Here is a 13,601-nt window from a genome sequence, read left to right as displayed (position 1 = left end):
AGAGAAGGGTGCAAATTGGTCGTCAACTAGAGGGGTTCGACTTGCACGGAAGCATCAGAGCTGGCAGATGTGGGTGAAATATATATGCATATGCTGCCCGTTTCTCCATCGAAAAACCAAGCACGACTTCGTTTGAAGTATTCTCCCCGTAGCTCAGTTGGTTTAGAGCGTCTGACTGTAATATCTGCTGTTATCAGAAGGTCCCTTGTTCGACTCATGGTGGGGAGATCGTTCTTTTTTGGCGTTCCGTCGCGAGGTTGGCGGAGACCACTTCTTTTGCCTGTGTGATGATCATGAGCAGATAGGTGATTCTGCTATGTTCGGGAGTCGTGTTTTTGCGCGTTGTGGCAGGCTCAGAAAACAACAGACACAGTCCTCTACGCCACCCTTCGCCAGATGACTGAACCTTGCATTCACTACGAAGTGGCAGGGACATGCAACAAGCCACAGCTAAGACTAACTTCCCCATGGTGTGGGTGTGCGATTGCTGCAGGCCGTGCCTGGGAGCCAAGTTGCGAGCCGCATGGCTGCCGAGGTCCCCGCGGCGTCTGGAACCAGGGATGACGACGTGTGCCCAGCCGGCAGCTGTGCTACATGCATCAAACACCAAACGTACGCGCCACCCCAATGCCAACTACTGTCGCGCTGCCTGTTCCATTGTCGCACTGAGTGTTTGCCCACGTTGGCAATCCGACATCCTCTCAAGCCGGGTTCTTGCACGCAATCGACTGGCCACGGCCGTCTACTCTCATCAGTAAGTGTGCTTCCGCCCATGTCCGGCCAGATTAGAGCATTCCAAGTCATCATGACCTTTCCGCTACCTCCGCGCCCTCCCCGCTTTTCCCTACACCATTAGCCCATTTCAAGCCTCTTTGGACTGTGCGATGGCCGCTCTACTGTCGATCAGGCCAGTCGCGCCCTGCACTTGCCGTGTCCGGCATCACATAGCTCTGTCGACTATCGGATCTTGGGCCACGCCTGCCGTTTTGTCAGCCATCCGGCAGTATCGGCTTCAGATCTTTCCTACCTCGAGCCAAATGTCTCCTACTTTGCCTGTTCGAGCCTGTGAACAGAAGCTAACCAGTCAGTGCCCATCGTTCCATACCTCCAGCATGGCGGAGGGCAGGTCCCACTGCAGGCGGTCCTTCCGTCATCGCTTCCGTCTTCATCCATACCTTCAATAGACGTACCTGAGTACACTCCGATAGTAACATACTCTCCCGATTCTCCGACCGAAGTCCCAGACGCTGCGCAGGACGCTGCTCACTCCCACTTCCTACCTACCATCGATATTCCTACGCAGCATTCTTCCCAAACGAAACCATCTGAAGAGGCTACTACATCTTTCGCTGGTACCGACGACTCGTTGACCGAGGACGACGTTCAGATGAAGGGCAGGAAACCCGCCATCGCTGCTGCGGGTACCTTCTTTGGCTTGTTCTCGTTCTCGCAACTATACCAAAACGTTCTTTTCGAAAGCCTGACCCCCTCGAGCGAACGCGCAGACGAAGCGGCCTGGGTCGCGTCGTCTCAGTCATGGGTAGACCGGAAGGCCTGCAGTTGGTTCGGCATGTGTGGCCTGGCGCATCTGAACAAGGCGCAATGGACCACACAGACTGTGAAATCGCAGAGCCAGAGGACAACGGAAGATGGAAAGGAGGCCAAGGTCAACTTGACCGACTTCTGGAATGATGCGCGAAACATTCCAGGTGATTACAAACCGTTGGAGCAACTCGAGATACCGCAATACGTGATAGACCACGCGCCGCTCATCCACCTCTTCTCAGGAGAAGAGTACTGGCCAGGCGACATGGCAGAACACTTGATTCACACAACACCACATCTGAACTATACGCCTCTGCAAGCATCTAGCGACCACCCGAACATTAGTGATCTTGGTGACCTTAACAAGTGGGGACGGTTTGTGTACCTCCAGAGCGATGACAACGTCGAGGACCGCCCGTCCTGGCTGGGTGCGGATTACAACATACCCAACGCGCCGAATGATGGAAATGACGACGATGACGACAAAGAGTATCACAAAGTGCCTGGACATCTCACGGAGGACAAGAATGGCGAAAAGTCAAGCTGGTGGCATGTCGGTGCTGGCGATACTAGGGATCGAGGTGGCATCCGGCCAGATCCCACAGCTCCCGGTCTACCAGTCCCTTCGGAATTGCCCGAAGGCGAAGAGCTTGTTGATGACGATGATAAACACTGGCGATCAGAGCTGCGTTATGCTCGACGCAGCTTCACTGGCAAGAAAGTCGTCGGTGGTCGAAGTGATGCGCCCGTACCGCTGGTTGTTGTAGACAAGGGTGATGGTGTGGTGGACGCTTTCTGGTTCTTCTTTTATAGTTACAACCTTGGTAACGCTGTCTTCAACATTCGTTTCGGCAATCACGTTGGCGACTGGGAACATACTGTGGTCAGGTTCCAGCATGGCGAGCCCAAAGCCGTGTTCTTTAGTGAACACAGCTTTGGAGAAGCGTACACCTGGGACGCTGTAGAGAAGAGTGGACAGAGGGTAAGTTCAATGTCTCAACACCGTAAGCGACACTAACATATCTAGCCCATCGGCTTCTCTGCTACCGGTACCCACGCCATGTACGCTACGGAAGGTGTACATCCGTACGTCTTGCCTGGTGGCATTCTCCACGACGTCACAGATCGGGGCCCTCTCTGGGACCCTGTCATGAACATGTATTCATACAAGTACGACTACCGATCCGACCGCCTTGTCGCATCGAACCTCAACCCGCGCGCACCTACCTCGTGGTTCTACTTTGGAGGTCACTGGGGCGATAAGTTCTACCCACTCAGCGACCCCCGACAATATCGCTTCTTGGGCCAGTACCATTACGTCAATGGACCACTTGGTCCCCGCTTCAAGAATCTAGGGCGGCAGGAAATTTGCCAAGGCAACGGCGAGTGTGTGCTTAAGGGACGTCCCGGGGAGAAATCTAGGATCACAAAGAGGTGGGTGAGCATTGGCGAGGGCGAAGAGATGAATGAGGAAGATGCAAAACGCGTCTTCGGCACAGAGTATGATTCGGCGTCTTGAAGATGCGATGACGAGGATATGACATTATTGATAGCGACCTTTTGTTGACACTCATTGTATAGCTGCACGGCGTTTGTGGCATCTGTACTATACTTGAATAGCGTCGTTCGATACCTACGTAACACATACGTGCTTGTTCATTTTACAGAATTTTTCTCCCCTGTTGGCGGTGGAACTGAGTGACTCAATAGGCAAGTCGTCTCGCGACAGAATCTGCAGAGACGTGTTCCTTGTCATGCTTGGAGTACATTCACTTGTACTGCTGCGTTGGGTAAGTCTAGCGGGCGAAAGCGGGCGACAATCGCCGAATCGGGGCGATGATCGGAGAGGACAACATTCGGGGCACGACTGACTTGACGCAACATGTTCGCAGCATTTTCGGGGGATAGAATGTATGCGGTGCTTCATAATAGAGGAAGTCTGGCTCGGGCCTTGACGAAGGTTTTTCGGGATCATGTCATGTTCGTGATGAGAATAGCTTGCGACTGCACCTTGCCCGGTGCCGCACGCAGATCTGACAGTCTTCTAGCGTAAGGGGTGGAGGTTGCGAATCCATGAGCGAATATCGCATGCACGATTGCGTGACTGAGCGACGGCTAGAAAACGTCGCTGGCCCTTCTTCGGTTTCGCAGAGTCAGAGGGCAGGAAACATGGCGCGAATCAGTAATCGTTGGCTCATCACATCATCATCAGAGGGTGCGGCGTGTGTAGTTGGCATTTGTGGGACGCCGCGGGGGTGCTCTAGCTGCTAAAGCGGGCCTCGCTGGTTATCTCTTATCAGGGAAGTTCACCTCAGGGTCGCTGAACACGCATCTCTATTCTTGTAACCCTCGCCGCATGCTTGACGCAGGTCAGCCTCCCTTCCACATCGCTGTCGCCTTGCAAGGACGCTGCCTCCCCTATATCGCCTGTCTCCCGCGTGTTTCATTTATCTCTGGTAGACTCGTCACATCTTGTTTTACCGCACTTGCGCCTGATCACCCGCCGCCTGCAGTAGTAGCGTGTCCCTAGCGCACGACATACTGGGCATCATACACTCGTCCCCTCCCACCGCTAGAAGTAGTGGTAAACGTCGCAACGAGGCATGAGGCCAACACGACGATAAGGAACACACCGCCCCCAACGCGACGCGTTGATACTATTCCATAACCTCACAATTTATCCTATCTGCCCGACGTCCACGTGCCTTGCCCGAGCACTTGACTCCTCCATCGCCACTACCGTATACGTCGCGGCACACTTCAGACTACTACACCATGGCTTTCATACAGCAGCACAGACCGCAGCCCGGAAGGCAGCTATCCTACCAAGCACCAGAACCCGCGACCGAACCCGCAACTACCTCATTACAAGCCAACAGACCTCTTGATCAATCAGAGGAATGGGTCCTGTTCTCGCCAACCGCGCCTTCTGCTACCACCCGCACACACACCACCTCGACCGACCGAACTCCACGGACAGCTGGTCTGTCACGCTTCAGCGAGTTTGGCTCGCTCGAGACTGCTGCGCGGTCAGAACAAGATGATGGTGCTGGCTCATTTCTTGGGACGGAAGAGGAGCTGGATAGCCTAGATGATGGCCTACACGCGTTCCATGAGCCATCGGAATACGGTGCGCCAGTAGGCAGGCTGCAAGAGAGCGGTGATACTGTACTACCAACCCATGACGGACTGGGCGAGTTCAAGCCGAATGCGACTATGCAGGAACACATGTGGCAGTTCGAGCGACAAAAGCGACGAGCACCCAGACGGCGATCCAGTGTGCAGCGGCACCTTTCGGTCCTCGACGACCATGAGGATACGAACACGGAACACGAGAAGCGACAGCGCATTGAGAGGTGGAGGCTTGAGCAAAGTAAAGCATTACTGGAAGAGATTGAAAAAGAGACAAGGCGGAGGCGGCGAATGAGCATGGTCAGCACGGGAGCGAGTCGGGTTGATGCGCAAAAGGAGGCAACGGGCACAAAACCGCCTACTGCACAGTCTGTGTCGGATGTGCAGAGTGAATCTTCCGAGGAAGGCACGGAGAATCTATCATTATGGCAACGGATAACGAGGCGGGTGATCAGGGATCTGATCGGTCTGGACGAAGACACACTCTCAGTCATTTTTGGAGAGTCTTTACCTGATGAGGCTGCCACACCTACGCCCGGAACGCCTGCCGAGTTCTCAGCAGACAAAGCTCTGCAAGACGCAGGTATCGACGCGTCCAGGTATTCAGATGATACCTGGCAGACGAAGCTGCTTGAGAGGGTAGCTCAGGAGTTGGGAACGTTGGTAAATCAGCTTTCTGAGCACCCAGGAGCCTTCTCCACGTACCAGCGGACACAATTAGTACCAGACTACGCGGGTCTTACACCAGTATTATCAAACACGACAGTCGCATCCGAACCCCTATCTTCGAAAACCGCCAGCTCACAACCGACCACTTCTCCCGCCTCAGCTCAATTCGCACCCACCTTTCCCGCGCAAACCTCACACACCTACAGCGAAGCATCATTATGGGGTATCGAAGAAGAACCTACCGAGACCGAAGCCGCAACCTCATCCCACATCCCTCCTGCCTCCACCACAAACATCGCCGACGAGTTAGCGCGAGAGCGCGAGTACTGGGAACGCGATATCGACGTCAAAATGATCTTCAACTTCCTCATGAAACGCTTCTCCTCACGACGCCCCAGCATTCCCTCGTCTTCGCAAACCATTTCCCCACCACAACCCCTCCGCACCGCCAGCGCTCCTTCCACAACCACAAACGACAACCTGAGCTCCGCCCGCCGAGCAGCCATCATCCGCCAACACCACCCTTTGGTAAACCGGACGACGACCGATAGCAGACTCCCCACGTCGTCCGCGCCTCACTCGAGGGAGTCACGGCGCTTCGCTACATACTACGCGCCCCCGACCGGTGGCAGCAAGACTAAACTCAGGAGTAGCTCTAGTTGCGCCAGTCAAAGCACCAAGAAGAGTAAGAGAAGCGGTGGGTCATCGAGAAATTACTGGGATCTTGGTGGTAGTGTGGGTAGCGGGAGTGTTGTTGGTGGCTGAGGTGAGATGGAAGATGAGATGAGATGAGACTAGACATGGATGGATGATTACGATTATTACCCTTTTGGCATTAGAATACCTTTATGAGCATGGCAGTCGCAAGAGCATAGAATATTGGAGTCGGTTTGGATGGCCCTTTTTATATGGCTAGTGTCGCTGCTGGACAGAGCGGCAAGGAACGGTTTCTACTCTCTCACCTTGGCTATAAATCAGAATACTACTATTAGATCTTTTTCAACTCACGTGTATAAATACATTCTTACCCATCATCATTGCCCCTGAGAGCAGTTGTAAGCAAGTAGTCATCGAAAGCCTCATGTTGATGTATGCTTCAAGGACCTATACTACCACAGACGATGTGATTGTTGAAATCTATTGTAGCAGGCAACGCGTTTACTGATTCCTTGATCGAGGTGGACAAGTCATGATGTAGCGCACAACCTCACATCATAGCAACGCAAACACATGAATATGTCGGTATAGCGCCATGCTAGCCGCGCCAAAGTCAAAGACCCCGGCGCAGACACGCTGGCACTTGATTGATTCTCCCTATATCCCATCCTCCCCAACCACTACCAACTTCGCGAACTAGCGCGCGAAACGACCTCACGTACGTGTTGACAACGTACTGCGGTCCAACAATTGTTGAAGCTCTGTATATCTACAGCCTGCCCTAGGCCGATCTAAATGAAAAGGAAATCCGCATAGGAAACTTTTGGAAAGTACAAACGGGCTGGTATCATGTGGGTATAGTTGTAATGCCCCGTGGACGCCGTTGAAACACTTGTTGAAAAGGCTCATTTACCCGCCTCCCAAAGATATGCAAATCTTTCTCACTCACTGACTGCGCGACGGACGCATTTGTCGTCGCGTTTATTAACTTTGAAAACGGTTGGGCTGAAGTTGATTCAAGCCCACCTTTATGTCTTAATCAAGGCGTTAGAATTAGAACTTGAGCTCCTTGGGCTTCTCCCATGTGAAGTCCTGGTTGGTGAAGTGACCGTTCTTGGCGGTCTGGAAGTAGATGGGGTTGATGAGGTTGAGCTCCTTGACGATGACACCGGGGCGGAGGTCAAAGTTGTTCTTGACAATCTCGACGAGCTCGTCGGAGGAGCGCTCCGAGGTGCCGTATGTCTCGACGAAGAGGGAGAGGGGCTCGGCTACACCGATGGCATAGGACAGCTGCACGAGTGCGCGGCGAGCGAGCTTGGCCTGGACGAGGGACTTGGCGATCCAGCGCGCAAGGTACGCGGCGGAACGGTCGACCTTGGAGTAGTCCTTTCCGGAGAAAGCACCACCTCCGTGGGCACCCCAGCCACCGTAGGTGTCGACAATGATCTTACGTCCGGTGAGACCGGCGTCACCCTGGGGACCACCGATGATGAAGAGACCAGAGGGTTGGATCTGGCCATGTTAACATGCTGGACGGACGTAAGGAGGTTTGTGGACATACGTGGTAGACGGTCTTGTCGTCAAGCATCTTCTCGGGGATGACCTTCTTGATGATCTTCTCCTTGATCTCCTCACGGAGCTTCTCGGTGGTAATGTCCTCGCTGTGCTGAGCAGACACGACGACAGTGTCAACGCGGAGAGGAACGACGGCACCGCCATCGTGGGCGTACTCAACGGTGACCTGAGTCTTGGTGTCGGGTCGGAGCCATGGCAGAGAACCGTCCTTGCGGGCAGCAGTCATAGCCGAGTTCAGCTTGTGGGACAGGAGGACGGTAAGAGGGAGGAGCTCCGGGGTCTCGTCGGTGGCATATCCGAACATGATACCCTGGTCTCCAGCACCGAGCTTCTCGAGAGCCTCCTCGTAGTGGAGACCCTGAGCAATGTCGGGCGACTGCTGCTCAATGGCAACGAGGACGTTGCATGTCTTGTAGTCGAAGCCCTTGTCGGAGCTGTCGTAGCCAATGTCCTTGATGGCACCGCGAATGATCTTCTGGTAGTCGAGGTGGGCCTTGGTGGTGATTTCACCGAAGACCATGATCATACCGGTCTTAGCGGCGGTCTCGCAAGCGACCTTGGAGAGGGGGTCCTCCTTGAGGCAGGCATCGAGGATGGCGTCCGAGACTTGGTCGCTGGCACACAGTCAGCTATGTCCCGAAGAGGTTGTAGAAAGTCCCGGTTTCAGCAGGGTGGGGTATGCCGTCTATCGCGCCGAGCGTTACGTGTCTTGTCGCGCACCGAACAACGGCCCTGAAAGCAATTGAAGGACTGAAAGAAGCGTACATACCAGATCTTATCAGGATGTCCTTCTCCGACACTAGAGGTACGAAGTCAGTCTATCTCATTTGCAACTAGAGTCATGAGGCTTGCCTCTCGCCTTTGAAGTTTGTCAGTGTTGTCTCGATGTAGTGCACATGGGTTACGAACTCGTAAAGAGGAAGGTGGAGTTTCCCTTTCCGTTGATAACAGTCATTTTGGCGGTGATTTGGGAGGAGGTGGATGGTATGCTAGTTAGGGCTTTCGACCGACCACGCTCTTATAACAGGAAGACTCGGATGGTGAGGAGAGGGAAATGAGGGGCTAGAAGAGTGGGAATATAAGGATGCAGCGAGCTTTGACGTTGGGCGACCTAACTGCCGACAAAGTGAAAAAAAGTGGATGGGGGAGGCAGGGCGGCCGAACCGCAGCTGGGCAGCGTGGGGACGCTATGTCGCCATTCGGCGTGCTAGGCCCAACCACACGCGCTCCCCTCATGTCCCTCACCGCCCGCCCGCAGAAAAGTGTCCCGCCTTGATTCTGTTAAGCCGAAGTGACGCGCCATAACAACTGAGAGCTCAACCGCGACGATGAGCAAATACGGCACCCTGGTTATGGTATGTCGATCGCTCTTTGGAGGAATATCCTAAACTAACAACATAAGGGCCCTGCGGGTGAGATGCATCTCTGTATAAACTGCACACGAGACATTTGCTGACTTGGTTCACCCATATCAAAGGCGCCGGGAAGAGCACCTTTTGCACCGCTCTAATACAACACCTTCAAAACAGCAAGCGCCCCTGCTTCTACGTAAACCTCGACCCCGCCGCCGAAGAATTCGCCTTCGAGCCCGACCTCGACATCAAAGACCTCATCAGCCTCGAAGATGTAATGGAAGAAATGAGCCTCGGCCCCAACGGCGGGCTAATCTACTGCTTCGAGTTCCTCATGGAGAACCTCGACTGGCTGACGGACCCCCTCGAAGAAGTCACCGAAGACTACCTCATCGTCTTCGACATGCCAGGGCAAATCGAACTCTACACACACGTACCCATACTACCGGGCTTGGTCAAGCACCTCATGACGGGCTCCCTCAACATCCGCATGTGCGCCGCATACCTCCTCGAAGCGACGTTTGTTATCGATCGGCCGAAATTCTTCTCCGGGACGCTGTCGGCGATGAGCGCTATGATGATGCTAGAGATGCCACATATCAATATACTGAGCAAGATGGATCTGGTCAAAGGGCAGATTGCGAAGCGCGATCTTAAGCGCTTCGTTGATGTCGATGCGGATCTCATCGAGGACGATCCTGCGCGCAAGAAGCATACGCCGGAGGAGGAGAGGAAATACAAAGACCCGGCGTCGACTGAGAGTCTGATGAGCGGATCGTCGTTCCACAAGCTCAACAAGGCTGTAGCAGAGCTGATTGATGGCTTCAGCATGGTCTCGTTTCTCAAACTGGATGTGCAGGACGAGGATAGTCTGGGGGCGGTGTTGAGTTACATTGACGACGCCATTCAGTTCCACGAGTCGCAAGAGCCCAAGGAACCGAAGGATATGGAAGTCGAGTGAATTTCACATCCGGAAGTGTTTGCATTCAAGCATTCAAGGTGTTTTGGCTACGGTAGGCATGTCTGGCATTTGCGGGCGTTTACGAATTACGATGGTTGGAGCATACATGGGCGGTGGGGGTGACGGACAACACGAGCAGAGATACGATACCCAATACAAGGAACAATCACGAGTATTCACCTAGTGCACTACATTGTTCAGAATTATACGAGATACACCATTGCGTGTACGGAAGTACGTGTGTTCGGGGGAAACGGCTTATTTGTATAGTATTACCCGAAACACGGCGCATTATGTACCCCTCATCGACGTACAGTACGGTGCAGGTAGTAAGCCAGCACAAGGCCTCGGTATCTGCCTCCTGTATACGTGTATGTCCGGATCATGAACTGGCCCAATCTAACGAACGACTCTCAAAAGATTCCTGTCGTCGTCCGGCGGCTCGGAATACGTTCGGAGCCGCGCGGTGCTCGACTTGAGCGACGAGAAGACGGCACCCGTGTTCCTAACCAGCGCTTCACGAAGATATATCGTTATGCATTAGCGCCGACGTTTCCGGTCCCTTCTCGCATGTTGTTAGCATGCTTTATGCCAACTCATCATGTGTAGGATCCGTGGTATCCGCGACTCAAGGCATCGGTGCAGTGAGCTTGCATCACGCAATCTCACCTGCGCCGGCTCCTATCACCACTGGCCTGCTGCGCAGCCTGCTGAGCGGCCTCATGCCCCAGTTCACCACGCAATGCCTTGAGCTTAGCCTCTACCTCCTCCTTCTTCTTAGCCTCCTTATCCAACTGCCTCTCCACATCCTCCATCTTCTGCTTGAAGAAGTCCTGTAGCGCCTGCTCTTGTTCCTGGCTGAAAGGAACCTCGTCGGCACCCTTCTCCGGCAGTTGAGCGCTGCGCTCGCCGTTGGGCAGACCGCGCCTGAGCCTGCCGTTTGCACCGAGCGAGGCTTTCTTAGAGCCGCCCTTGCCGGCAGGTATGAGGTAGTTCCACTGGTCTTCCGATGTGAGGGCGTCGAAGAGGGCTTCGGTGGGTTCGTTGAACTGCACCACTTCGAGGAACTCGGAGCGCACGCAGCCTGTTCGCTCCTGCTCTGCTTGCATCTTCTCGTCGCCGTACTTTTCCAGTTGCAGGAAGTGTTGCCGGTATTGCGCCTTCTCGCCTGAGATGGGCTGGAAGTGCAGTCGTATGTCGATGTTGAAACCTCCCCATCCTGTCTCGGTCACCTCGAATGGCGGCTTCTCTACCATGCGCAGAGGGTTCTCGTACGTGTTGAATATTTTGAACGATACTTTGTTCAGCCAGGCTCGGATGTCGGGGTCGCCATCGGGTACGCGCACGTATACGGTCCAGCGCTTCGTATGGTCGTCGGGCACGCCCTTGGGGCGGTCGGGGTGGCCTACTGGGGGCAGCTGCCAGGCTTCGGAGCCGATAACTGCACGGGATGAGTAAATGACTGGATATGCTGGTTGTGCTGCGTCTTACTGAGGTTGCGACTGATGCGCTTGTTCTGCCCATCATCAGTATGCGCCTACAGCTGTATCGGAGCGGCCGACTTGCCTTGACGCGCTTATTTGAGGCGGGCGCAGGCATCTTGTGAGTCGCACGGTGCGAGATTAACAGGCGCGGTCTTGTATGCTGTGTGAAGTGGTTTGCGCAAATGATAAAGTCGTGTATTCTGTCAAAGGTCGAGCTACGACTGGCACCGATATGCAGGCACGCAGGCTAACAGCTAATCCTTGTAAGCCCGCCCCGCCTACTTGTCCTGGCCCTTTCCACCTCCCTTCTCGTCCCTCGTCCTCTGGTTGTACAATTTCTCTTGCTTTCCAGCGTTCGGCTTTCCTTCGATCCTGTCTAACGAGTCCTCGATCAGCCCAATATGACCGCGTAGCGTTCCTTCTATCTCGTCCAAGCGCGCCTCCTGCTCCTCCTCCATGTGGTCCAGCTTCTTCGTCACCCGAGATCCTGTAGAATACAACGGTTAGAAGAACAACATTACGCGCTTTATACTGGGAGTAGGATTGAAGGGAGTGTGCAGTACCAAGATATGTCGCGAAACCGGCTACAACGGTGAGGTTTGTGCCTACGAGAACGAGGTCGTTCTTGAAGAGGTTTCTGAAGGCTTGCATGATAGCTTAGTATATGGATGTTGGTTCCGTCTGGAAAGGTGCGAAGTACAAGCCAGTAGTCACAATAGCATATTGCATTTGGCTCTGGCAGAGGGCTCCCGTACGCTAATATGAAGCGTCATGACGACATGGACTTTCTTTCTACTGGTCAGAACTGCGAGTGCGACGTGCCTTACAACGCCATAGTGCTAATAACAGGTTCATCCTGTCTAGTCCATATGTATGTCTCGTTGAAATACGTCTTGACATGGAGCAACGACGCGACCTGTATGCAAGACGCGGAGGTGAACAGCATCTCCGCATATCCCTGTTCGATCTTACGCGACAGACGCGAAGTGGAGTGACATCAGCACTCGTCCCTTTCCATCAGCCATTGCTCTAGCAGACAACATTTTGACCGTTTGTCTGATCAACCACCACACAACACAACAATGGCCTCAACAACAGCACAAGCTGCAAAGAAGAAACTCGTGGTATGCGGCGGCAATGGCTTCTTGGGTATGCAATTGAGGAATTCCCCCAAGCTAGCTTGAGCAATAGCTCTGCACCATCACCACAGCTAGCTAATGTAGCAAACAGGTAGCCGGATATGTAGAGCAGCAGCACACAGAGGCTGGAGCGTGACCTCAATCTCGTACTCACACCCTGTTCCTCCCCAAACAATCCCTCTCCTCCATTAACACCCTCCCAGACGCTCCGGCACACCCCACTGGTCCTCCGTCTCCTCGTCGCAAACACCACCCGACTGGTCCGAAAAGGTCTCATGGCAAAAAGGCGACATTCTCGACCCAGAATCCTACACAAAGCACCTCGAAGGCGCAGATGCCGTAATACACAGCATGGGCATATTGCTAGAAGCCGACTACAAAGGCGTAATTAGCGGACGAGAGAGCCCAATCAAAGGACTACAACGCGCCTTCAGCAGCACCAAGGCCGGAACACAGAATCCGCTCACACGGAAGGAGGGGGAGAAGTTGAGGCCGCAGGAGAGCGATGGGCAGCTTACGTATGAGATTATGAACCGGGATACTGGTATGTTGGCAAAGGCATTGCTGTTGTTCTCTCAATTGGCGCAAACGACTAACTATTGTGTGTGAACAGCCGTGTCCCTAGCCCAAGAAGCCTCAACCCGCAAAGTCCCAACCTACCTCTACATCTCCGCCGCAGCCGGTACACCCATCCTACCCGCACGCTACATCACAACGAAACGCGAAGCCGAGTCACTCATCGCATCTACCTTCCCTACTATGCGATCGATCTTCATTCGAGCGCCTTTCATGTACGATAGCAGTCGTACATTCACACTGCCTATCGCGGCAGCGGGCGGTGTGGCTGCCATGATAAACAGCGCGGTTGGAGGAAGGCTGACATGGCTCATGGGCGCAGGTGGCATTAAGCCTCTGAAAGCGGATCTGGTGGGTGAGGCGGTTGTAGAGGCATTGGAAGATGAGGATGTTAGGGGCCCGGTTGAAGTACCGGAGATCGAGAAGCTGGGGACGAGAGCGTGGAGGAAGAATATGCTATAAAAGAAGACGGAACATTTGACTACATGATTGAGTAATATTCTATTCATGC

General features: G+C 53.9%; 7 protein-coding genes and 1 non-coding gene across 8 annotated transcripts; 5 read left to right on the top strand and 3 right to left on the bottom strand.

Annotated features, from left to right (window-relative positions):
• The first annotated feature begins 142 nt into the window (after positions 1 to 142).
• J4E79_003766 lies at positions 143 to 228 on the top strand. The gene has a single exon. It is a non-coding gene; the product is annotated as a tRNA-Tyr (tRNA).
• Positions 229 to 1,112: 884 nt separating this feature from the next.
• On the top strand, positions 1,113 to 3,064 carry J4E79_003765 (uncharacterized protein; the record flags this gene model as incomplete). Its single annotated transcript, XM_049352657.1, has 3 exons — positions 1,113 to 1,149; positions 1,185 to 2,527; positions 2,573 to 3,064. 3 exons carry the CDS (start codon positions 1,113 to 1,115, stop codon positions 3,062 to 3,064), a joined length of 1,872 nt encoding a protein of 623 aa, XP_049213036.1.
• Positions 3,065 to 4,320: 1,256 nt separating this feature from the next.
• Positions 4,321 to 6,111, top strand: J4E79_003764 (uncharacterized protein; the record flags this gene model as incomplete). Its single annotated transcript, XM_049352656.1, has 1 exon — positions 4,321 to 6,111. The coding sequence occupies one exon, from the start codon at positions 4,321 to 4,323 to the stop codon at positions 6,109 to 6,111; it is 1,791 nt and encodes a 596-aa protein (XP_049213035.1).
• Positions 6,112 to 7,056: 945 nt separating this feature from the next.
• Positions 7,057 to 8,533, bottom strand: J4E79_003763 (uncharacterized protein; the record flags this gene model as incomplete). Its single annotated transcript, XM_049352655.1, has 3 exons — positions 7,057 to 7,515; positions 7,565 to 8,192; positions 8,484 to 8,533. 3 exons carry the CDS (start codon positions 8,531 to 8,533, stop codon positions 7,057 to 7,059), a joined length of 1,137 nt encoding a protein of 378 aa, XP_049213034.1.
• A 373-nt stretch (positions 8,534 to 8,906) lies between these two features.
• J4E79_003762 (uncharacterized protein) lies at positions 8,907 to 9,891 on the top strand (the record flags this gene model as incomplete). Its single annotated transcript, XM_049352654.1, has 2 exons — positions 8,907 to 8,933; positions 9,112 to 9,891. The coding sequence occupies 2 exons, from the start codon at positions 8,907 to 8,909 to the stop codon at positions 9,889 to 9,891; spliced, it is 807 nt and encodes a 268-aa protein (XP_049213033.1).
• A 665-nt stretch (positions 9,892 to 10,556) lies between these two features.
• J4E79_003761 (uncharacterized protein) lies at positions 10,557 to 11,490 on the bottom strand (the record flags this gene model as incomplete). Its single annotated transcript, XM_049352653.1, has 2 exons — positions 10,557 to 11,332; positions 11,454 to 11,490. 2 exons carry the CDS (start codon positions 11,488 to 11,490, stop codon positions 10,557 to 10,559), a joined length of 813 nt encoding a protein of 270 aa, XP_049213032.1.
• A 163-nt stretch (positions 11,491 to 11,653) lies between these two features.
• J4E79_003760 (uncharacterized protein) lies at positions 11,654 to 12,026 on the bottom strand (the record flags this gene model as incomplete). The annotated part of the gene is made up of 2 exons (XM_049352652.1): positions 11,654 to 11,862; positions 11,939 to 12,026. The coding sequence occupies 2 exons, from the start codon at positions 12,024 to 12,026 to the stop codon at positions 11,654 to 11,656; spliced, it is 297 nt and encodes a 98-aa protein (XP_049213031.1).
• A 431-nt stretch (positions 12,027 to 12,457) lies between these two features.
• Positions 12,458 to 13,552, top strand: J4E79_003759 (uncharacterized protein; the record flags this gene model as incomplete). Its single annotated transcript, XM_049352651.1, has 4 exons — positions 12,458 to 12,524; positions 12,606 to 12,660; positions 12,718 to 13,058; positions 13,128 to 13,552. 4 exons carry the CDS (start codon positions 12,458 to 12,460, stop codon positions 13,550 to 13,552), a joined length of 888 nt encoding a protein of 295 aa, XP_049213030.1.
• Between the last annotated feature and the right edge of the window lie 49 nt (positions 13,553 to 13,601).

The sequence above is a fragment of the Alternaria viburni genome (assembly GCF_023758015.1).
Source record: "Alternaria viburni strain BMP 2772 chromosome Unknown scaffold_6, whole genome shotgun sequence".
NCBI classification, from domain to species: domain Eukaryota; kingdom Fungi; phylum Ascomycota; class Dothideomycetes; order Pleosporales; family Pleosporaceae; genus Alternaria; species Alternaria viburni.
The sequence above is the reverse complement of the archived record's forward strand: the minus strand, read 5'-3'. Positions and strand labels throughout refer to the sequence as shown.